Source organism: Microtus pennsylvanicus, chromosome 7 (genome assembly GCF_037038515.1).
Source record: "Microtus pennsylvanicus isolate mMicPen1 chromosome 7, mMicPen1.hap1, whole genome shotgun sequence".
Lineage (NCBI taxonomy): Eukaryota > Metazoa > Chordata > Mammalia > Rodentia > Cricetidae > Microtus > Microtus pennsylvanicus.
Genome location: NC_134585.1, coordinates 88,828,522 through 88,852,114, shown reverse-complemented (window position 1 = coordinate 88,852,114; position 23,593 = coordinate 88,828,522). Strand labels below are relative to the sequence as shown.

Genomic DNA, 23,593 nt, shown 5'->3' with positions numbered 1-23,593 from the left:
TCAGGAGCCTTTTACTAACTTTTGCCATCCACAATCAATTAAGTAACTCTGTGTATGGTCATGACCCACCGTTTATAAACTGTTTTTAGGTCCTAGTGATTTAAGTAATATCTAGAAAAAACAAAAACAGGGGTCACCAGAATCCAGCCTTTCCTTGAGTCCCTGTGGCTCTGAGGTGCTGTTCTTTATTGCTTGGTCCTTCAGAATTTTCCCACTCCCACTTCTACTTGGCTAAAGGGATTATCCACCAGGCCATCCAATTATTTCAGAGTTCAGTGAAAAGGCCTTGCTATGGACTGGGTGTGGATGGGGTGGGTGGAGCAACGGCTCAGCAGTTTTAAGAGAGTTTCTCACTCATCCAGAACAACAGCACCCTTGTTAGGTGGCTTGCAAGTGCCTGTAATTCCAGCTGCAGGAGATCCAAAACCCTCTTCTGCTCTCTGCTGGGCCTGGCATGGGCTTTTGAACCCTCAACTCCCACCCAGTGGCAGAAGTCCTCCAACAAGGCCACACCACCTTCCCAAACAGTTCCACCATCTAGGGACCAGCCATCCAAATATATGAGCCTCTGGGGTCCATTTTCATTCAAACCACCACAGTTAGTAAAGCAAATTCTGATTCTCAGCTTCCTGTGTTCAACTGAAAATAAATATAACTTTATCTTTAATGGTCGGTACGAGAATTTAGTGGTTTTGCCATAAACAGCATGGCCACTAACATGATCAGGACTCACGAAATAATAGCTCATCATTTGTTAAAGTCATTATGATGCTCAAAGTTAATCTCATGTTAGGTATTTTAATAAAGACAAGTTAAAAGGGGAGAAAAGAAATACTGAACTACTGTCTGTCCATCCTTTTGGTTTTTTATTTTAGAAAAATTTAGTATTTCCTTAAGTTACGGAACTACAGAGGCAGAGGGAATTGTTCAAGTGAAACTTGTGGACCAAGAGGAGAAAATGTTCGTATGTAAAGAAAGCTGGAGCATGACAGAAGCCAATGTGGCCTGCTTTGACCTCGGATACCAACAGTGAGTGCTTCTCTAGCAGGATCTGCTGAACAGTTAAGGCCATTGTTCCAGCTGTCTTCTTTCCTCCTGGCTGATCTCCCTCTGCTGCAGTGCCCTTCTATGTAACCTGAGAACGGTAACTACCCACCTCTCAGCGCTGTGGCAAAGACTGAATGTGTCCCCAGCAGTTAGAGCCCCGTGAGTAGGGAGCACCTGTCAGTCACGCCTCGGACAGAGGCCTGTGGGGACTTTGACACCCTCAAATACACCTCTAGCTGTTTGGTTTTATGCATCTAGTATGATGTCTCCTTTTTAAGATCTCATATTGCTTATTTCTCTCTCTCTCTTTCTCTCTCTCTCCCTCTTTTGGTTTTTCAAGACAGGGTTTCTCTGTGTATCTCTGGCTGCCCTGTAACTCACAATGTAGACCAGGCTGGCCTAGAACTCAGAGATCCACCTGCCTCTGCCTCCTGAGTGCTGGGATTAAAGGTGTGTGTCACCGCCACCCAGTTTACTTCTTTATTTCTATAGCCTTACCCTTTGTTGTTGTCTTTAAGCCATTTTCCTATTTAATCTCCCCCTTTATTATTATTATTATTATTATTATTATTTGAAGGGGACAGTGCCAGGGAATGAGCCCAGAGCTTCATGCCCATGGGTCAACACAGCCCCAGCCCACCCTCCTGATTTGTTTCCTAACCCCTAGGGTTGAATGCTTAATTTGAGCCGCTCGCAGTTGCTCTTACTTTACAGACAGATGTACTGAAGGCACAGTTTCCCTCGGGAATGCCTAACCTATACTCACTAAGTTTCCACACATGACGTTTTATTTATTGCTATCCATAACATGTCCTAGTTTCCCCACACAGTCTTTCATGCAGTTTTGAAGTTTCTTTTGTGCTTTCCAAATGAATACATTAGTTTGCTTTTAATCATTTATCATTGAGTTCCTAGTTAACTGTATTGTTACAGAAAGTCCCTGTACGGTATCTTAAGTATTTGTTGAAATTCGATTTTTTTTATTTTTAAATACTTATATTCAGAGGTTTATAAAATAGATATTCAGTTCAATAAGCAAGTTTTTTCTCAGTTCGTTTCATTTCTTTCTTTCCATCTTTATCTTCTTTAAATATATTGTGTAATATACTACCTTATTCTTTGAGAATTTTATCATGTCTACTACATATTTTGGTCATATCCATTCATACTATCCCTGTATCACCTGCTCCCTCAACATTTCCTTCCAGTACCATATATATATGTATGGTATATATATATACATACATATATATGTATGTATATATATACATATATATTTAATTTCTCCCATTTTTAATAGCTGAGTCCTTTTAAGTCCCCCAAAGAAAAATGCCTATCTTCCCCACATAGCTATCAGTTGCCAATAGTCCTCAACTAGGGGCAGGGCCTCATGAGTCCCTCCTCCACCCATTCTGGATTTTGTAGCCAGCAGGCTCTTCTTCATCCCACAGTCTCGCAGGACCGACTTCTCTCTGCCCACCAGGTCCCCACAGCTGCTTATGAAATGACCACTCTGAGGCTTGTTAGCAGTTGCAGTTGTTTGGCCAGTGGTTTAGGCGTCTTTCTGGCTAGCTCTCTCTTATATATCAACCGATTTTTATTAGTTTATATTTTACCACGAGGTTCGTAGGCTTATAGCTCCCGTGGTGGCCACATCCTGCCCCCCTACCCTCTATCTTTGTTCAGATTTCCCGCCTAGATATATTCTGCCTGGTCATTGGCTGAAACAGCTTTATTTATCAACCAATAAGAGAAACACATAGTCACAGCATACAAAAGGACATCCTACATTGAAGGCGTACGTTCACACTACATCAGAATTTTTTTTCCTGACTTGACCATGTGTAGATCTGGAGATGGTAACTGCAGCTGCTGCAACTGCCTGCATGGGCCTTTATGATTTGAGTGAGCCACAGCATACTTCTGAGTTTCCATTGTTGTGACCTGCAAACCTGTCTTTTCAACCTAGTGGTGAACTCTTGGTCTTTAAGTACATGGTAACTGTCTTTTGCCATAAATTGCATAAGTTCATGGACAGACTCTCTGATTTCAGCCAGTGAGGATTGCCGGTATTTAATATATCTTCTATGCTTTGTTTTTAAGGCAGGGGCTCTTGTAGCCCAGGCTGGCCTCAAACTCACCAAGGATGACCTTCAACTTTTGTTTCTCCTGTCTCCACCTTCAAAAATGCTAGGATAATAGGATTGTGCCACCACAGCCAGTTAATATAGTGTTGGAAATGAAACCAACTAGGCAAGCAACAACCAACTGTACTATACCCCTGCCTGTGCTACTTATATTTTCTATAGTAACTTTAGATGTGAGTAAAAAAAATCATATTTATTTCTCAAACTGCCCCCGATGGCTCTTTTCTTTGTTTGTTTTGTAGGACTATGCTGTATTTTCATAATGGACTCAGCAAAACTAGAAATACCCTCTCTGTTCTCTTCTTGCCTTTTGTTCTAATAAATCTGTTACTTATATTGCAGTTAGTATTTTATTTCTATTTCCATTTCTGATGCATCTTTGCTCAACTTTTAATTTTAATCTGTTTTACTCTAAAGAGAAGCAGGAAGCAATTGAATATTCTAGAACAACAGTCCTCTATCAGTCATCATCTCTGGACGGCTGGGTAACTGAGAAGGCTTCTTTTCACATATTCTGAACAAACTGAGACATTGAAGAATGGCATTATATTAATTACTTTTTGGATTGCATTGACAAAAATGTGTAAGAGAAAAACTAACAACAGAAACTATGTATTTCAGCTGTTGGTTTCAGAGAGTTCCCTCTCTCATGACCAGGTCCATTGTTTTAGGTCTGCAGTGAGGCACATTATCAGAGGGGTAGAAATATATAGCAATGGGTACTCATGGTGAACAGGAAACAAGGGGCCAGACACAAGGTATGGGCCCTAAGCATATGCGTCTACTGACGTACTTCCTCTAATGAGCCTCTCTACCCTTTGACCACCCAATATAAGGCTATCATATTATGAACACAGCAAGGGATTCAGTCATTCATTAGATCAGAGCCTTCATGAACTAGCTCTCTCTGGGAATGTTCCTTCTCACAGACAGAACCTGTGGTGTGCTTTCCTAAAAAGAATGTTAAAGTTGACAACCAAAATTCATCTTCAAAGACATACCAAAATACAACCTTAATACTATCAAGGCTTGGGGCTGGAGAGATGGCTCAGAGGTTAAGAGCATTGGCTGCTCTTCCAGAGGTCCTGAGTTCAATTCCCAGCAACCACATGATGGCTCACAACCATTTGTAATGAGGTCCAGTGCCCTCTTCTGGCCTTCAGGCATACATGCAGACTGAAAATTGTATACATAATAAATAAATATTTTAAAAAAATACTATCAAGGCTTGAAGGTGGTTAATTCTAAAAACAAAAACAAAACCCAAACCAAAACAAAAACCTGTTAGAGCTCAAACAAGTTGACCTCCCACATCTTAAGCAATAATGAGATCAACCAGGTGAGGCTTCCAAAATGGGGGTGGAAAGTGGGGGCAGGTGTGGAGACTCCTCAAAAAGACAAAGTTTGCGCTGACATTTTCTGATGTACACTTCCAGAATCTTCAGATCAAGGCAATTAATTCACTCTCTTTCGTGAAGAAAAAAAATAACATGATAAGGAGAAGTCAGGAATGGCCCTCTCTGATGGGAAGAAAACATCAAATGAAAAGGAAACATTCTTCCTTAGTAAAACCTGGAAAACAATACTTGCTACACGTTTGCTATGTTTTCAACCCCGACTGGTTGGCTGAAATTAATTATTTTAGTTCATCTTTGCAAAACCCAAATGATGGCTCAAGTGAAGGTTTGAAGGCACAGAGAAGGAGAATGTTAGCATCTTCTATAATCTGTAAATCATTTTTTTTGGGGGGGGAATTGCTGTAGACCCTTATGTTCCACAATAAGGTTATAAAAACAAAACTGAATTTTTCTTCCCTCAGATTTATTCATTCTGTTTGCAGGGGTGCTCTTGTCACACAAAGAAGTTTTAACATATCTGAAGAGCTCCGCACAAACTCCACCGAATGCCTGAATGTACATTGCCGGGGAGTAGAAACCAGTTTGGCGGAGTGCACCTTTACCAAGAGACGAACTAACGGTTCCCAGGACTTAGCTGATGTAGTGTGTTACACACAGGATGCAGGTTGGCAGAGTGGTTCCATCAAGATTGCTTATTTCATAAACGCCTATACTGAAGTAAACAATGATGGGTGTGATTATCAGTCAAAGAGTCAATGATACATCTATTAAGTTTTGGGGTTTAGAACTATCTTAGTTAGCGTTTCTGTTGCTGAGAAGAGACACCGTGACCATGGCAACTCTTATAAAGAAAACATTTAAAGAGTGGCTTACAGTTTCAGAGGTTTAGACCCTTATCATCATGGTGGGACATGACGGCTGGCATGTGCTGGAGGAGATGAGAGTTAATTCATCCTGATCTGTAGGCAACAGGAAGTTGTCTGAGACACTGGGTTTGGCTTGAGCATGCGTGAGACCTCAAAGACTGTCTCCACAGTGATACCCTTGCTCCAACAAGGCCACACCTACTCCAACAAAGACAGCCCCCCCAACAGTGCCACTCTCTATGAGCTTATGAGGGACATTACATTCAAATCACCACAAGAAGTAATATTCATGACCTCCACTGTTCTTTCTTTGCCACTCAAAACCTGCCACCCAGGTTCCTGTGTGGAAGCAAAATTATGTGCCTCCTCTTTGCTCCCTTGACTACGTGGACTCAAATAACCAGAGCAAACAAGTTGCTTAAGTATAAAGAGACATCTTGGCACCCCTTTTGAACATTAACTCCTATTAAATTATGTATACTTCTTTAAAATACTTAAGTGACCACCTCATTGCCTCAGTTTCCCCAGAAACGACAGCCTCATTGCTCCTCTCTCCTAACTTAGAAAAATTTTGACATGTGTATGAGGCCAAAAACTAGAACCACACCCTTTCTGGTGCTAAGAAAAGCAAAGTACTGGAACATGTAAATGTCTGGCCCATGTGTGTCCATGGTTTTAGCTTTTTTAAGGAAACCTCCACACTCATTTCCACAGTGGCTGCACCAGTTTGCTTTCCCACCAGTAGCAAGCAAGGGTTCCCTTTTCCCCACATTCTCGCCAGCATTCGCTGGCTTCTGACTTTGTTCTAATAGCCATTCTGCTGGGGTGAGAAAGAATCTCCAAGTAGTTTTAGTTTGAATTTTCCTATGGCTGATGATGTCTAACCCTTTCTAAAGTGATTATTAGCCACCTGAATGTCTCCTTTTGAGATCTCTCTGTACATAGCCCGTTTTCTGATTATGTTGCTTGTTTTCTTGATTTTTCAAAAAAAAATTTCTTGTATGTGCTATATATTAATCTTTTATATCAGAATTAATATAATCTTTTGTGTTAAAATGTATAACTGGCAAATATTTTTCCATTCTGTAGGTTGAGTATTCATTTTATTAATTTTAATTAACGTATTAACTTACTTTTGTTTTAGGGATGGGATCTTGCTGTTTAGTTCAGGTTGACCTCAGGTTTGCAGTCATCCCTCCATCTCGGCCTCTAGAGAGCTGGGATTAGAGGAACGCGCCATCATGCACACTGCTTTATACCATTTCTTGGAGTCATATTTTTAATCTTAGTTTCCCCTGTATCCTGTAATACGTTAAGACTGTTATACCGCAAGTCTATAAATAAATTTCACAAAGATAACCCCTGCTTTACAGATTCTCCGACAAATCAGTCCTTCCAATGTGTGAATGGAAAACATATTCCTCAGATGAGAGCCTGCAATGGGGTCGACGATTGTGGGGACCAGAGTGATGAGCTGTGCTGTAAAGGTAGGGACGGATCCGCCTTTCAGGTCCCCCACCTTCATTATTCTGATTCAGTGTCAAAATAGCTTTGTTATTAAACATAATATCTCATCTCATGTGCATGCATGCATGTAGTGTGCGTGTGTGTATACACATACATGCATGTTTGCACACACGAGTGTGTGTACACTGGGGCTTGAACCCAGGGCCTTTCACATGCTAGACAGGCATGGTGCCACTGAACTACTGCCTCTGCCCCTACCTCTCCCAATGGCAAATAGCAGAAATAACTTCTGCTTGTGTTTACACAGGTTGCCAAGGTAACGCCTTCCACTGTAAGTCGGGTGTTTGCATTCCGAGACAGTATCAGTGCAATGGTGAAGTGGACTGCATTACAGGAGATGACGAGAGCAACTGTGAAGGTAATCCAGAACTCATGTAGTTGCCTTAGTTCACTGTTGAGCCCTGGAGTATGAAACTCCTCTTTAGGCAAATCACAGCCTTAAGTAGCCGTAGGGAAGCGCATCAGTAGGACTGTAGCCGAGGCATGTGAAGAACAATGCCGGAGCCTCTTCTCATGCCTGCTTGTTATCGCAACCCTTTTCATCACAAAGGGTCCTATGTGGGAACGATACACTGTTAGCGTGATCCCCTGGGCACCGGCTTCTGACAGTAACAGCTACCGCTGTCTGCTGGCCATGATCACTCTATCTGCCAGCTTGTTCCTTTGTTTGTTGCAATATTTAAAAAGCTTCAGATATCATGTCATTTACCTTATATACTTCTCTCATGATAAGAACACATGTGTGTATGTGTGTATGTATGTATGTATTTTGTTTTTTGAGACAGGGTTTCTCTGGCTGTCCTGAAACTTGCTCTGTAGACCAGGCTGGCCTTGAACTCATAGAGGTCTGCCTGCCTTTCCCTCCTGAGTGCTGGGATTAAAGGTGTAGACCACCACTGCTGGCTAAAAACACTGTATTTTAAACTACTTTCGAAAGTATTCCTGAAAATAGTAGCATGCCCCAGCATTATTTAACAATAGCCATGTTCAAATTTTCCTAACTCAAAGAACGTTTCTCCTGAGTTAATGTGTACAAAACAGGATACCCAAAAAACTTGGATGCTATATTTACTAACTTTTGTTGTTGTTGTTGTTTTTCAAGTCAGGGTTTCTCTGTATAACAGCCCTGGCTGTCCTGGAACTCAGAGAGATCGACTTCCCTCTGCCTCCTGAGTGCTGGGATTAAAGGCGTGCACCACCACTGCCCAGCTCCATTTATTAATTTTTAAAAATAGCTTTTATTATTTAAGATACCCCCAACCTCCTCACAACCTTGGGCTTTTTCCTATAGACTGTTACTTCTTCTAGATTCATAGACTTGGTTAGATGCATGGCTGACTCTTGACAAGGTGTTAAGTGAAGTCTTTCTGCCTCCTCATCTCACTTCTGCTGATGCTAATTGGCCCCTGAGTCAGTTTGGAGTCTGTGTTAAAAAGCTCCACCAGTCATCCACCTATAGATTTATCAGACTTGAAACTGTTGTCTGCATCCATCATGTCAGCAAGAAGCTACAAAATGTTCGTTTCCAACTGTTTCATTATTGCTGTGTTTATGGACTGAAATTATATAGCAGTGAACTTTCTTTCATTGCTTTGTTTCCATAGGACATAATTCATAGTAGAAGTGTATAATAATATGTGATACTGTCTTGTTGTTTACCAAGTCTCAATGGATCAGTGCTCTGGACAACTCCAAATGGTTAAAAAGATAGTGATTATGTACCTATTCTGTGCCATGCATACTGACTTCTTATTCTCATCCATGAGTTCCGAAGGAAAAATATTGGTATTATCTTCATACTTTGCTACATAAGTATTTGTTGATTCATGTGCCTGGCCCTGTTCTAGATACCAGGGACACAATAGCACATAACACTTAAAAATCCCTACCCAACCAGACATGAAATCCCAGCACCCAGGAGCAGAGGCAGGGGAATGGCTATAATTTTGAGATCAGGGTGGTCTACTTAGCAAGCTCTAAAACACCCAGGGCTACATAGCAAAACTTTGTCTCAAAAAATAAATAAATGTCTCTACTATTTATAGACAGAAAATAAGGGAAATAAATAAAACATTAAGAGAAATCAAAAGCGCTATGAGAGGGCCAGTGAAAGGCTCAGTGGGTAAAGGTGTTGGCCACTAAGCCTGCTGCCCTGAGTTCAGCATACAGGTTGTCCTCTCTATAAATGCACCATGGCATGTGTACCTGTTTTAGTCGATGTTCTGTTGCTGTGAAGAGACACCATGACCATGTCAACTCTTATAAAACATTTAATTGGGGCTGGCTTACAGTTTATGGTTTAGTCCATTGTCATCATGGCAAGAAACATGGTGGCATGCAGACAGACAAAATGCTAAAATATACCCTTTCAGCCCCAGCTGCTTGTCAGGGAAATTATGACAGCAGCCTAGAAGGAAACAGAGAGACAATTAGTTTATAAACATCTTCTCTTCTCCCCCTCCCCTCCTCCTCCCCCCCCTCCTCCTCTTCCTCCTCCTCTTTCCCCTCCTCCTCCTCCTCCCCTTCCCCTCCCCTTCTTCTTCTTCTTCTTCTTCTTCTTCTTCTTCTTCTTCTTCTTCTTCTTCTTCTTCTTCTTCTTCTTCTTCTTCTTCTCTCTCTCTCTGTTCTGGTTTGTTGTTTATTTTTCTAAGAAAGAGAGAGAAAAATGGCACAGAGTTGGGTGGGTGAGATAGATTTTGGAGGAGTTTTGGGAGGGAAATAATGTTCAGAATATGTCATATAAAAATAATTTTCAATAAATATATTTTTAAAATATCAGGACTAAATTATATTTTCTGTATGAGTGCTTTGCATATAAACCTGCAGGCCAGAAGAGGGCATCAGATTCTATTATAGTTAATTGTGAGCTACCATGTAATTGCTGGGAATTGAACTCAGGACCTCTGGAAAAGCAGCCAGTGCTCTTCATCACTGAGCCATCTCTCCAGCCCCTTTATTTTAAAGGGTATCTGAGAAGTAGAGGTAAAGTACCTTTATTTTTATTAAATTTAGTTCAGTCCTTAGTAAAGGAAGCAAGACAGGGAAAGGTTACAAGCAGGAAAGTGGTGAGCCAGGTTGCAATTGAAGCTAGTTTCATTGCTGTGCAATGTCTAAGTCTTTTCCCCCATGTCTTCCATGTTTCCTTTCCTCCCCTATTTAAACTAATGAAGATTAAGGTCAAGGGATACAATTGGTTAGTTTTCGTGGGCAAAATTTGCAATAGAGTAACTACATAAAATACAAAGTTTATTTTCCTACACATTTTTGAATATATATATATATATATTATGTACTTAGTAAAATATCATTGTTACTTCAATTGCCTTACTTTGGGATGAGTGCCAAAATTCCAGAAATGGCTCTAATTGTTTCCCCTTTAGAGAAAGAGCCAGAGAGCAGAGATATATAACTAATATGCTGACTGACTATTAGGGGGTCAGATCAAAATCACTGAATCAAAGCAAGTTTGTATCATCTCTGGATTGCCTTTACCTTCTACAAGTTCCCTGTCATAGTTGGAGTTTCTATTGCTATGATAAAAATACCATGACCAAAAACGACTTGGAAAGGAAAAGGTTTACTCCACCCTACAAACTCTTGGATCACATTTTATCAGTGAGGAAAGTCAAGGCAGAAGCCCAAAGACAAGAACTGAAGAAATCCTGGAAGAATGTTGCTTAGTAGCATGCTTTGTGTGGCTTGCTCTCTATGGCTTGCTTAGCCTGTTTCCTTATAACCCAGGACCACCTGCCCAGGGGTGTCACTGCCTCCAGTGGACTGGCCTTCCCACATCAAGGAATGCCCATAGACCTGCCTACAGGTCAATCTCCTGGTCAAGGAATGCCCATAGACTTGCCTAGAGGTCAATCTCCTGGTCAAGGAATGCCCATAGACCTGCCTAGAGGTCAATCTCCCGGAGGCATTTCTCTATTAAAAATTCCCTCCTCCCAGAAAACCAACCAGGATACCCCCCTTGTTAGTGAAAGTTAAAAATAATTATAACTTCATATAATTCTATAGTAGGCTTCCTTTTGAGTGTTGTGCAGGTGTATCTAAAATACTAATCTCTTTTTAAGCTTAAAACAATTCTCTTGCTGGAGTGAACTTATTATGTGTTTAAATGTAAGATAAAAAATCTTATTAGAACTAACATTAAGATAAAGTGGCATGCTATTTGGTTTCTTTTTTTAACCCTTTTTTACATTGTTTCTGAAATATTAATGATTTGTATCTTTTTTACTTAAATAAAAATAATCTCTTCATGCTAAGCTTTGTTTTGTTTTTAGAAGCCAGACATCCTCAAATTCATGAAGGTAAGTCCATTTTTAATAAAAAAACTTTATAATTCTAGTTTGGAGTATGTGTGTAATAACATGGTGTGGGGCCGGGGCGGTGGTGGCGCACGCCTTTAATCCCAGCACTCGGGAGGCAGAGGCAGACGGATCTCTGTGAGTTCGAGGCCAGCCTGGTCTACAAGAGCTAGTTGCAGGACAGGCACCAAAAACTACAGAGAAACCCTGTCTCGAAAAAATCTAAAAAATAAAAATAAAAATAACATGGTGTGAGGTTTATTTTCCCCCCAGTTAAAAGTTATTCTTCATTGTGCTAAAACTCGGCTTTTGTGTTTTGTTTTCCTTCAGGCCTTGCACGCTCAAATCCAGGCAATTTTTCATTAAAATCTTGGGACTCTGCAAAAACAGGTGATAACTGTCTTCCTGTATGTCATATGAACTGAGTATGATATGAGCAGGGATAAGCAATCATTAATTTAGCTAGCATAGTCTTTCTTCACTATGATTGGCTTTCAGTCCCACCAATGGGAAAAAAAACCCCACACAGTGGGTGCCTCCCACACTTGGCGCCTGTGCTCAATACCTTTCTTGTCTCTTTTCCCCTCAAAATCAAGCTTTTAAAGAAGCTGCCACCAGAAGAAATATATAACATTTCATATTGTGGTATTTATTTTATAAGTCAGGCATTCCTGAATCCTTGAGCTCTTTGGGAACAATTATAAAAAATAGCATATAAAATGTTAGTTATAATGACATTTTCAAACAAAGTTTTAGTAGATTCTCCTGCCTCACCCCCATCCCTACCTCCCCCCCACATTTTTTGTTTAGTTATTTGTATAAAATGACTCAAGCCTCCAACACACATAATGCCAAAAGTTCACGCTTTTCCTTAGAATTTCTTGGGATTCCTGGGGATGAGCCATCTCAGAATCTATCCTTGACCTAAATGCCAATTCTCAGTTAACACCTCGAGTTCCATCTCATTTGTCATTTCCGCCTCTCTGAAGCTATTGTCCGGCCCCCATTTATTCCTCCTCTTTTCCTTTATCTCCTTCCTTTCCTTCTTCCTTCTCTAGTTTCAGACATCCCACATACTGCTCAGGCCTTTTTATGTGATCATGACTCGTTCTTTCTAGGCCTGTCTTGCTTATCTCTTACCCCTACTTCCCATTTTCCGGCCAACCATTCTAGTGGGGCTGAGTGTGTGTCGTTTTGCTTGTGTGCTTCCTTCTCCAGTGCACACTGCAATCTGGTGATCACACATCTTTCCTTATGTTGTAGAGCTTATGTTTCCTTTGTCTTTCCTTTCCCAAAGCACCGCATGCGAAGGCTCTGTTTGAGTTGCTGTGTGTTCATCTACTCTGTTGCTTTTAGCTGCTACATACAGTGCAGGTTCCGCTTTCCGATTTACCCAATCTTTTGAGCAGTGGACTGCCAGCCCACCAGCACACTGTAATAAACATCTTCTTCAGATTTTTGCACCCCAGATGATAATGCTCGCTAGTCATTCCTACGGGAAAACCATGAAGATATCTCTAGGTTCATGGCCCCTGAGGGAGGCACCGTGTGATATACAATGTAGGACAGCCTTTTTAATGCCCATCTAAACTCCTGGGTCAGTGCTGTTCTCTTCCTCGTGTAAAGAGCTAAGATGAGAGAGCAGAGGGGAAGCTCTCTCCTGATCTGAGTGTTTTGTCTGCAGAACATGAGTCTTGTCACTCAGTTGCACCAACAGACACCCCTCACCAGCAGGGATTTCTACAGGGTTCATCTGCATCTGTCCAGTTGCTCAGCGATAGGACAGAGACCAGATGACATGCTTGGGGAGTTTATCTCTAAAAAGAAGAGGGCAATATTTAAAATTCTCAGCATTATGTCACTTTAATGATCAGATTCTCTCTAGAGATGTAACATTAACTAGGTGGATTTTCTGTTCTTTTATCACAGGAGAAGAAACTGAAGAAATAGAAATTTTGACTGCTGATATGGATGCAGGTGAGTTAACATTTTTTCTAGTTTCAACTAGCATTTTAGTAGCATATATATAATGTATAATATATACACATGCTATGTAATATATATGCATATATTACATATATAATCAATTCAAGCAAAAATTAACTTTGATATAGGTTTCAGTTTAAAAAAATGTAACTTTCTACTTCCCCATGGCCTTTTAAAAAAGCAAACTCATATTATTCTTCATAATTGCTTTTAAAGCCAGGTCAGTTCAAATGACTGACTCTGAAATAAAACATTACTATAGTTCTACAGAAAGTGTCTCCTGACAGAGAAGAGCTTTGCCAGTTTAGTTTTGTCCAAATAACTTGATTTCAAGCAGGACATACAGTCCATCTTCTGAGATGGAAGATAGTCCTGTCCTTTCTCCGGTTCTAACCGGACGTCTCTGACACTCTGTACACTGGGCAGCTGTGCACCAAGAGCCAAACTGAGTTAGACAGACGCTCCCGAGACAGCAGTGATTTATTCAAGCTAGTGAGACTGACTTTCCATCCTGGCTCCATTTTTTTTTATTAACTAATCTTATCACCCCCTCACCTTAATTATTATCTACCAGTTGTTTGGGAGATTTTAAAATGAAATTCATATGATGTCATCTTCTAATTTCCAGGGCCTCAAATTAGTAAACAACTTTCTAAATAAACGACTGAGTATAGGATTTATATCTCCAATCTACAGAGGCCAGGCAAGAGGGATTTTCACACACACACACACACACACACACACACACACACACACACACACACACAGACACCATTGTGTCTACTGAAGACCACAGCTTTCACAGGCTTCAGTGAATGAGGATCTCTAATTCTGAGAGTCTAAACAAAAACTTGAGATCATTACACTCTTCCCTCAACCCAGTTTGTAGGGTCGGTGAGAGATTTTACCAAAGTAAATCTCTCCATATTCATTCACAGCTTCTCTTCCTTGGGACCCTACCTCTGTTGATATGATCAAAATAGTTACCATCAATACAAAGTGTCCTTTCTCATTCAAAGTAGCTAATTTTCCTTTTACCTTTTCATGACATGGAAAATACAGAGAAAGAATAAAGAAAACATCTTTACACTCCCATTTTTTTCCTTTCTTATGCATTCTCTTGCAACTTCATGCCTTGAGCCTTACTGGGCCGTGGTTTCTTGGTGGCAAATACATCACACATACCCATCACCGAGGAGGGAAGCAAATGAAAGATGAGGCCTGCTGATCCAATCATCCAGGGTCCCTGGCATATGGCCTCTTTGGATTAATATATATTGTGACAAATTATTATACTAATTACACATTGAGACACAATATATATGTGACGCTCTGTATGGGTCCATACACAAAGTACTTGCTGTCATAATGCTAGCATGTTGTCGAAAAGAGACTTTTTCAGAAAGTGAAAGTCACAGCAGTGAAAGATACATTGCTCTATATCATAAGCTCATTCTGATGCGTTCCAAATGTGACAACCACCCACCCTGAGTTCTCATTGTTGTCATTCCCGGACATGTGGCATCTCTCATCTCTCATCCCAAGGTCACTGTTAGACAGAATAACTTTGGAGAATCAAGTCAATTTTAATGCTAAGCTAGAATTTCCCCAAAAGGTGAACAGTACAGTTTAATCCCCAAAACTACTTACTAATGAATGTGGCCTGCTATACAAACCACATAATATGCATACACACATTACATATCTACTATATAATATGCATGCATATATTACTTATATACTATACAATATGTATGTATTATATATAGACTATATAATATGTGTGCACTATCACATATGCACTATATACTATGCATGCACATATTACATATATACTATATAACATGTATACACTATTACATATATACTATAAACTATGTATACACGTATTATATATGCTATATGCTATGCATGCATGTATTACATACATACTAAATAATATGTATGCACTATTACATATATACTATATGATATATATGCACCATCACACATATACTATACGCTATATATGCATGTATTACATATATAATCTATTCACAAGTAGAGCAATCTGAGTTCAGAGCCCAACACCCATGTAAAAAGTCCGGTGGTGGTCCATGTCTGTAATTGCAGTGCAGGGGTGAAAGAGGCGGGCAGATCATTGGAGCTCGATGGCCAGCCAGCCCGGCCAATTAGTGAATCTCAGGTTTAGTGAGGGACTGTCTCAAAAAATGGGGTTGAAAGTGATTGAGGAAGGTATCTGATGTTTGACCTCTAGTCTCAAATAGAGCACCTGTATAAACATTTCTCTCTCTCTCTCTCTCTCTCTCTCTCTCTCTCTCTCTCTCTCTCACACACACACACACACACAGAGAGAGAGAGAGAGAGAGAGAGAGAGAGAGAGAGAGAGAGAGAGAGAGAGAGAAAGAGAGAAAGAGAGAGAGAATGAACCAAGACTTTATTCACAATATAATGGTTTCAGGAAAATAATGATACAATCCCTTCCTTTCCTAAAGAGAGACAACGGCTGAGGTCCTTGTTACCCAAACTGTCCTGTGGAGTCAAAAAGAACACACACACCCGAAGGAAGAGAGTGGTCGGAGGGGAGCCAGCAAAGGTGGTAAGGCTGAGTGAAAATCTCAGTTCCTCCAAGGACCGGCCTGAGTCAGACAAAAGAGAGGGCACGGTGTGCTCACCAAGGGACATGTCCTGGGGCTGCCTGTTGGTGACACCATCCAGTAGGAAGGCAGTAACTACACACGTCTCTCCCAGGGAGACTTCCCGTGGCAGGTGGCAATCAAGGACGGCCAGAGAATCACCTGTGGGGGAATTTATATCGGCGGCTGCTGGGTTCTGACGGCCGCACACTGTGTCAGGTAAAAACGTCTTCAGTGTGTTTTAGATTTCTTGAAACATGAGAAACAAATGATAGAGATGGTGCTAGGTGATAGATACGAGCTTATATGAGAAATCATTCTACTCTGTTATCAGGAGGTATTTTTCAGGTATTCATGACCTGGGCTGTAGGGACCAGTCCCTCAGAACCTACTGTGTCCTGGTGAGGACAGAGCTTAGATACCGAATGACTTTATTTGGCTTATTTGTATTGTGCTAGGATGAAACTGTTCAGAAGAGTTTATGACTGAGTTTATGAGTTTTATGACTAAGGGGTGACGGTAACCTGGCATCCCCTCTGACCTTTCCTTAACAAGGTCATTAGTCCACAACCACAGATGACTTTTTCAAATCCACACACCCTTAAATGAATTTAATGTGTATTTTAGGCAATAAAGAAAATGTCCAAAGCTCAATGCTATTTATCTGATATACTGACCCCTCATTGGCTGGCTCACTGAGCCTGGATAAATTATTTACACATGTAATAATTATTTACACATGTAAAGCTGCTTTGAAAACCAAGGCACTGTGTCAGGTGGGGTAGCATTCGTGTTGCTATTGGGAAGATCCCTGAAGTGCAGCAGGCCATCTCTGACAGACTTGAAGCCACTAAAAAACCATCACACAGAGAGTCAGAGGAAGGCCAGTCACACCGTGGACCCCTTTGGTGGGGCTTTCTAATTCTGAGAACAGAGAAACAGGGTAGGCATAAGGTGGCTTCAGGTTTGCGTGTGACAAGTGAGAAGTACAAGTCGGGCACAGGTTCTGCGAGGAGTATTATGAGAGGCTGTATTAGTTTGCTGACAAACACCACAGACCAGTTGGCTTTAGAAGCAGAGATTCACTTTCTCACCATTCTGGAGACTGGGAGTCCAAGACTGATGCGCAACACTCGGAGTTCCTGGAGTTTCTCTTGGCTTGTATGTGCTCCCTTCCCACTGTGCCCTTCAGTACCCTCTCCTCTGTGCACATACAGCCTGAGACTTCTCTTTTCCCTCATGAAGACCCCTGGATTAATAGGACATCCCTTACGACCTCATTAAACCTTCATTACCCAATTAAAAGCACTGTCTCAAATACAGTCCCAGTGGGGCTCAGGACATCCACAGTGCAGCAGATAAAATCTGCCCATAATAGCGATGGGATTGCAGTCCTCCAAAGATATTGATTGACAAACCAACGTTACTAGCAAAAGGACAGGGCTCAGGAGTCTCACCTCGGCTTGTCTTAAGAAACACTGTTTATGTGGTTAGCACAGTTGGAAATCTAAGAATCCTCATATTTCACGCTCTCAGCCTTCAGGCACAGGCATTCTTTTTTTTTAAATTTATTTATTTATTAAAGATTTCTGTCTCTTCCCCGCCACCGCCTCCCATTTCCCTCCCCCTCCACCAATTAAGTCCCCCCCCCCTCAGCCCGAAAAGCAATCAGGGTTCCCTGTACTGTGGGAAGTCCAAGGAACCCCCACCTCCATCCAGGTCTAGTAAGTTGAGCATCCAAACTGCCTAGGCTCCCACAAAGCCAGTGCGTGCAATGGGATCAGAAACCCATTGCCATTGTTCTTGAGTTCTCAGTAGTCCTCATTGTCCGCTATGTTCAGAGAGTCCGGTTTTATCCCAGGCTTTTCCAGACCCAGGCCAGCTGGCCTTGGTGAGCTCCCAATAGAACATCCCCATTGTCTCAGTGTGTGGGTGCACCCCTCGCGGTCCTGAGTTCCTTGCTCGTGCTCTCTCTCCTTCTGCTCCTGATTTGGACCTTGAGATTTCAGTCCTGTGCTCCAATGTGGGTCTCTGTCTCTGTCTCCTTTCATCGCTTGCTGAAGGTTAATATTCAGGAAGATGCCAATATGTTTTTCTTTGGGTTCTCCTTATTTAGCTTCTCTAGGATCACTAATTATAGGCTCAATGTCCTTGGTTTATGGCTAGAAACCAAATATGAGTGAGTACATCCCATGTTCTTCTTTTTGGGTCTGGCTTACCTCACTCAGGATAGTGTTTTCTATTTCCATCCATTTGCATGCAAAATTCAAGAAGTCCTTGTTTTTTATTGCTGAGTAGTACTCTAATATGTATATATTCCATACTTTCTTCATCCATTCTTCCATTGAAGGGCATCTAGGTTGTTTCCAGGTTCTGGCTATCACAAACAATGCTGCTATGAACATCGTAGAGCATATACTTTTGTTGTATGATAAGGCCTCTCTTGGGTATATTCCCAAGAGTGGTATTGCTGGGTCCAGGGGTAAATTGATCCCGAATTTCCTGAGAAAAGGCACAGGCATTCTTAATGTTAATTTTCAATTGCTCATTTCTCAAACCTTATCTCCTTCACTATCACCCTGCTTCTACTTGCCATCTGGATCACATGACTTGCCTCTAATTGCTTACCTACACGCAGTCTATCTATCCGCTGATCCGCTGCTCTGCTGGTCTGTTCTCCACTGTGTAGCCGTGTCAATTCAAGGGCTTTGCAGTCTTCTTTAGATAAGCATCTAAACAAAATGCCAACACACGGAAATCTTCTAAGGCCTTCTTATGCAATTTGGCCTTCCTCTCCCTCACCAGTCTCAGCCCACTGCACACACAGCACCACCCCCTGCCCATGGATCCGCCCCCTCGGGGCTGGCTTCTTCAGATGCTCCAAAGCAATTGCTCCCTTCATGCACGCTTTCCTTGCCTGAAATGATCTCCCTTGACTCTCTTACCTAGTGAATTCTTCTCTTTACTCAGATCTCAAGTCAACCCTTTATCTCCTTATGGAATTCTCTGGAAGGCTCTCAGTCAAAGCCCTCCTGGTAAATTTTAAAAGTTTTTTTTTTCCTATCCACTCCTCTCCCTTCTTGCAGAATAAACCTCATCATTGTTGTGATCACCCACTTGGTGATGCATGTTTTCTAGATGCTTTCTGGTTTTGCTAACTTCCGCACCCCAGTGCCCAGGACAACACCGTGTCCATGCAGTTAGTAAACACTATACATGCACCCATTAAGCCATATAAACAGAGCTAATCTTCAAGAAATATTTATGATCCCTAAGCCTATGATACAACCCCAAAATAATGAGGATGGCAGCACTCTTGGAACATTTAGGTATAAATAAAAACATCTAAATATCACATTATCTCCTAGAACATTGCTGTTGAACTCTACTGGGACTGGCTGAGTTGTTATAGGAAGATAAATTCTGTTCCCTGTATGCTATATATACTTTAAGAAGATGGTATAAATGTTCAAGTTTTTTTGCTTATGGACAATCCATTTGGTGATGTACTTCATTCTTTGGAAAGGGTGGATAATGAGATCCTAGGAACAGTTGGGGAATAATCACTCTCTCCATTTACCACACAGCAAACCCTGCCCTAACTAAATTTAATTTTATATAGCTTCATATTAACAAGGATAAAAACATTCAGAAACTGAAAATCATCCTTCAAACGGAAGAATATAAAGATGAAGTATCAAAATCCATACCTTTTTCTTGCTATATGTCATTTCCCTTTGCTTTCTCTGACAGACCCAGCAGATATCAGCATTACCAAGTATGGTCGGCATTATTAGACTGGCAGAAACTTAACTCTCAGTTGAAAGTTCAGAGAGTGAACAGAGTGGTTATTCATGAAAACTATAATGGACGCACCTACCAAAATGACATAGCTTTGATTGAAATGAAAAAATCTCCGGGCAAGAAAGAGTGTGAGCTCCCTCATTCTGTCCCTGCCTGTGTCCCATGGTCTCCGTATCTATTCCAGCCAAATCACAAATGCATCATCTCTGGATGGGGTCGAGAGAAAGGTATATGCTTTACCTCTGGGGGTGGAACTGGGGTTGGAAATGTGTGTACGCTACTCTAGTACTCAGAGAAATATTAGGTACAGAAAGTGAGTGCCCATCCAGGAAGGGCATTGTCAGAAGGACCACACGAGACGGGAACTGTCACTTGATTCTAGAGCACTTGTCTAGCATGGGCAAGTTCCTGGGTTTGATCCCCAGGACTGAAAACAAGAAACCAAGTGTGTTCTTGTGATAGGGCACGCGTATAATTTCAGAAGGAGAAGCAGGAGGATCAGGAGTTCAAGGCCAGCCTTAAGGCCAATAAGATTTGCTTCATTTTTGACCTAAAGAGGTATTAAACAGTTTTATCTCAAATGGACCTCCTGCAAGACACAGGCAGGGGGGTAACTGAACATCAGGCATTTGCAAGATGTTTGTAATTAAATTACTGTGATTTTACGCAGTCGCTAATTACATTAAGTATTTATTACGCAATAACGTTGTGTAAGAAGATTCTGGATGCTGGTGAGGAATGAGAAGGGCCTAAGCCCTGAGCTCTTGGAAGTCTGGGGAGTGAGTAAGCGGGTAATGGAAAACTCCACCATGAAACTGCTGTGTGCTGGAAAACAGAAGAGGGGAGATGGGACAAAGTCTCACTCCCCACCCCATCCATCTTCCCTGTGTGCTTATGCGTCTCTTCCTCCATGGCCCATCAGGCAGGAGTACTTGGCCCTTCTCTCCCCACAGACCAAGGATGTTCAGGTCCGCAAACTCTCACTTAAATGTGACGGAACTTCTAGCTCCCTGTTCACTGCCTCAGAGCACTTAAAAGGGCACTTACTTCCTCAAGCACAGAAACATGTACACACTGACAGCTTCAGCTTCTAACCTCTCCAAGGCTGCTTTCTCTCCGATAGTAATTTCAAGGAAATTGCTAGCTGTAAGAAAAGATATCAAGGATGTGCACGAGATAGGCCCATCACTGTCATCTCTGCAATGCCCCTACCGAGCTCAGCAATAGGTGGGACTGCACACTAGGATTCGTTCTTTACTAAATGACTGTGATTTCAGGCACCTTCCCTCACTGTTCATTGAAATTTAGAAAGATAATTGCAGAAACTAAGGCTATGAAGAGAATATGACATAAATATGCTAAGGAAGTATCCTCAGTTGTTAATTTATGTAGTCATTAGTAATGTATTTTCATGGATCTTCTTAGTGTTTTACTAAGCTATAACCACTTTTGTTTAGATTTCTCATTTGTGGCTCTTAAATGTCTGTTTTCTCACTTTGTGTAGATAACCAAAAAGTCTACTCACTTAGGTGGGGCCAAGTTAAGCTGATAGGCAACTGTTCGAAGTTTTACGCAAACCGCTACCATGAGAAAGAAATGCAGTGTGCGGGTAAGTGCCAAGTGGGTGACCTGCGCTATGCACTGTATCAGTCTTCTTGACACTTCCAGCTTACAACTGCGTCTCCTTACACAATGCTGTCAAGTACAGACGCCAAGCGGGAGGACTATGCTAATTTAGGGAAGCAAACAGAAGGTTTATGAATTATTATTTATTTCCTATGCTGCATCTCAATCCGCAGTTTCAAGAGGGATGCTGGGGCAGCCCACTATTTCCTTACAGGGAAGTCTCTCCATGCATCAGCGTGAGAGGCACAAAGAGGTACGGTGGCCCTGACAAATGGAAGGAACTGTGGTTTTCTTTCTTAGGTACCGATGATGGGTCCATCGATGCCTGCAAAGGGGACTCTGGTGGTCCCTTGGTCTGCCAGGATGTCAAGAATGTGACTTATGTTTGGGGCATTGTGAGCTGGGGTGAAAACTGTGGAAAACCAGAATTTCCAGGTGTTTACACCAGAGTAGCTAATTATTTTGACTGGATTAGCAATCATGTGGGAAGATCCCTTATTTCTCAACACAATGTCTGAAGCTATGGCCTCGTCTCTACATTTATTAATTCAGGACTTGTGTTTTAATTAAAATGAAACTGTGTAATTAGTTCTCAGAGCTAGCAAGAAGCAAGCCTTACCGGCCAATTCGAAAGGCTTCTTCAAAGTTTATGTCATTTTAGAATTCTGTTGGGTAATACAATAAACATTCTGCTTTAGCATACAAGGATTGTTTTTTGTTTGTTCTTCAGAGTTAGTACCACTCAGCTACACCTGCAACCTACACATTTTATTTATAGAAAGTGTGACTAGATTAGCTCTTCAGGCAAAAATGATGTCTTAACTACAGTAAAGGCTGAGATAGTTCAGTGATACTGAAATCACACAAGGTTGTTCAAGCTCCAATCTGTCACCTATGAATTAAACAATCCCAGAGGACCTAGACAGCAATGAGGACTCTAAGAGACACATACATGGATCTAATCTACATGGGAAGTAGAAAAGACAAGATCTCCTGAGTAAATTGGGAGCATGGGGACTGTGGGAGAGGGTTGAAGAAGAGAGAAGAGGAAGGGAGGGGAATAGAGAAAAATGCATAGCTCAATTAAATAAATACATACATACATACATAAAAGTGATAGAGGCTGCAGGCTCAGAACCCTTCTGCAGTGACTTGAAACCTGCAAAAACAAACAAAACCCAGAAAGTACTAGGGTCAGGTTCTTCCTAAAGGGCAATGAGTCAACTCTTGGAAGTGGCTCCATGTAGGAAAAAACCAACCAAGTGCAGTGGGAGTGGGATGGTCTACCTCCAGGATCTGATCAGTTCCAAGCTCTCTCTCTGGATTCTGAATTACAGACAACAGAATCCAGTGGGATCGTTGAATGCCAACATAGTTCAATGCTTCCATTAGATTGGCCTGCAGACAAGTCAGCGGGGCCTTTTCTTGATTAATAACTGATGTGGGAGGGCCAGGATAACTGGCTGTGGTGTCACTCTAGGTGAGCCTGGGATATTTAAGAACAAAACCGAACAAGTCGGAAGGGACAAGTCAGTAAGCAGTGTTCTTCTGTGGTCTCTGCTTCAGTTCCTGCCTCCAGGTTCCTGCCCTGACCTCTTGCCCTTCCTTCCCCCAGTGATGAACTGCTACCCAGAACTGTAAGAGGACATAAGCCCTTGACCACAAGTTGCCCCTAATCATGACATTTATCACAGCCACAGAAGCAAAACTAGACAGGTGCTATTGTCTCTTCATATAGTCTTGCTTTTATACCAAACTAAGCTGAAGGTAAGGATGGCAGGACTCCCCTCTCTCAGGAAAGAGACCCCAGGCCATCCTGAAGACAGAGCTAACTCAGAGGAGCTGCTTATCGGTGAGATATGAGAACCAAGAAAGCTACCTGTAATTACCAGTCCTTGAGACACCGGCAAGGTCGGGGGGTGGGGTGGTAATCACACCTGCCAACAGACTAATGGCAGACAGTCAGTGTCAATGTTAAGAAAGCTAGAGCCGGAGAGGACAAAGCAGGGCTTCAGCCACCCACTTCCTGGGTGGGCAGCACATGATACACGCTCATCTCTCTGGTTGGGACGGGAACACACGTGGAGCATATGGAGCCTACAGTGGCATGGCTTGTCATAGCTCAGAGAACTAGTAAATCTCATGGCAATCTTGGCTTTTGTCCAGTCTCTGCCACAGCCCTATAGAAAACCTCTAGAAAATAAAGTTCATTGGCTTTTTCCTCTCTTCAGAACCCTTCTCACTCTTGGAAGGATCTCTCTCTCTCTCCCCCTCTTTTCCTCAGTT

General features: G+C 41.7%; 1 protein-coding gene across 1 annotated transcript in view; it reads left to right on the top strand.

Annotated features, from left to right (window-relative positions):
- Cfi (complement factor I) overlaps positions 1 to 22,012 on the top strand; it is a 30,174-nt gene extending 8,162 nt beyond the window's left edge. The window contains exons 3-14 of the mRNA XM_075981346.1: positions 876 to 1,029; positions 5,035 to 5,216; positions 6,792 to 6,905; positions 7,193 to 7,303; positions 11,232 to 11,258; positions 11,586 to 11,645; positions 13,185 to 13,232; positions 15,737 to 15,840; positions 15,993 to 16,096; positions 19,631 to 19,908; positions 21,186 to 21,290; positions 21,608 to 22,012. Of these exons, the coding sequence (XP_075837461.1) occupies positions 876 to 1,029; positions 5,035 to 5,216; positions 6,792 to 6,905; positions 7,193 to 7,303; positions 11,232 to 11,258; positions 11,586 to 11,645; positions 13,185 to 13,232; positions 15,737 to 15,840; positions 15,993 to 16,096; positions 19,631 to 19,908; positions 21,186 to 21,290; positions 21,608 to 21,825 (1,505 nt within the window). The 3' untranslated portion in view covers positions 21,826 to 22,012. The remainder of the gene's footprint in view (positions 1 to 875; positions 1,030 to 5,034; positions 5,217 to 6,791; positions 6,906 to 7,192; positions 7,304 to 11,231; positions 11,259 to 11,585; positions 11,646 to 13,184; positions 13,233 to 15,736; positions 15,841 to 15,992; positions 16,097 to 19,630; positions 19,909 to 21,185; positions 21,291 to 21,607) is intronic.
- Positions 22,013 to 23,593: the final 1,581 nt, after the last annotated feature.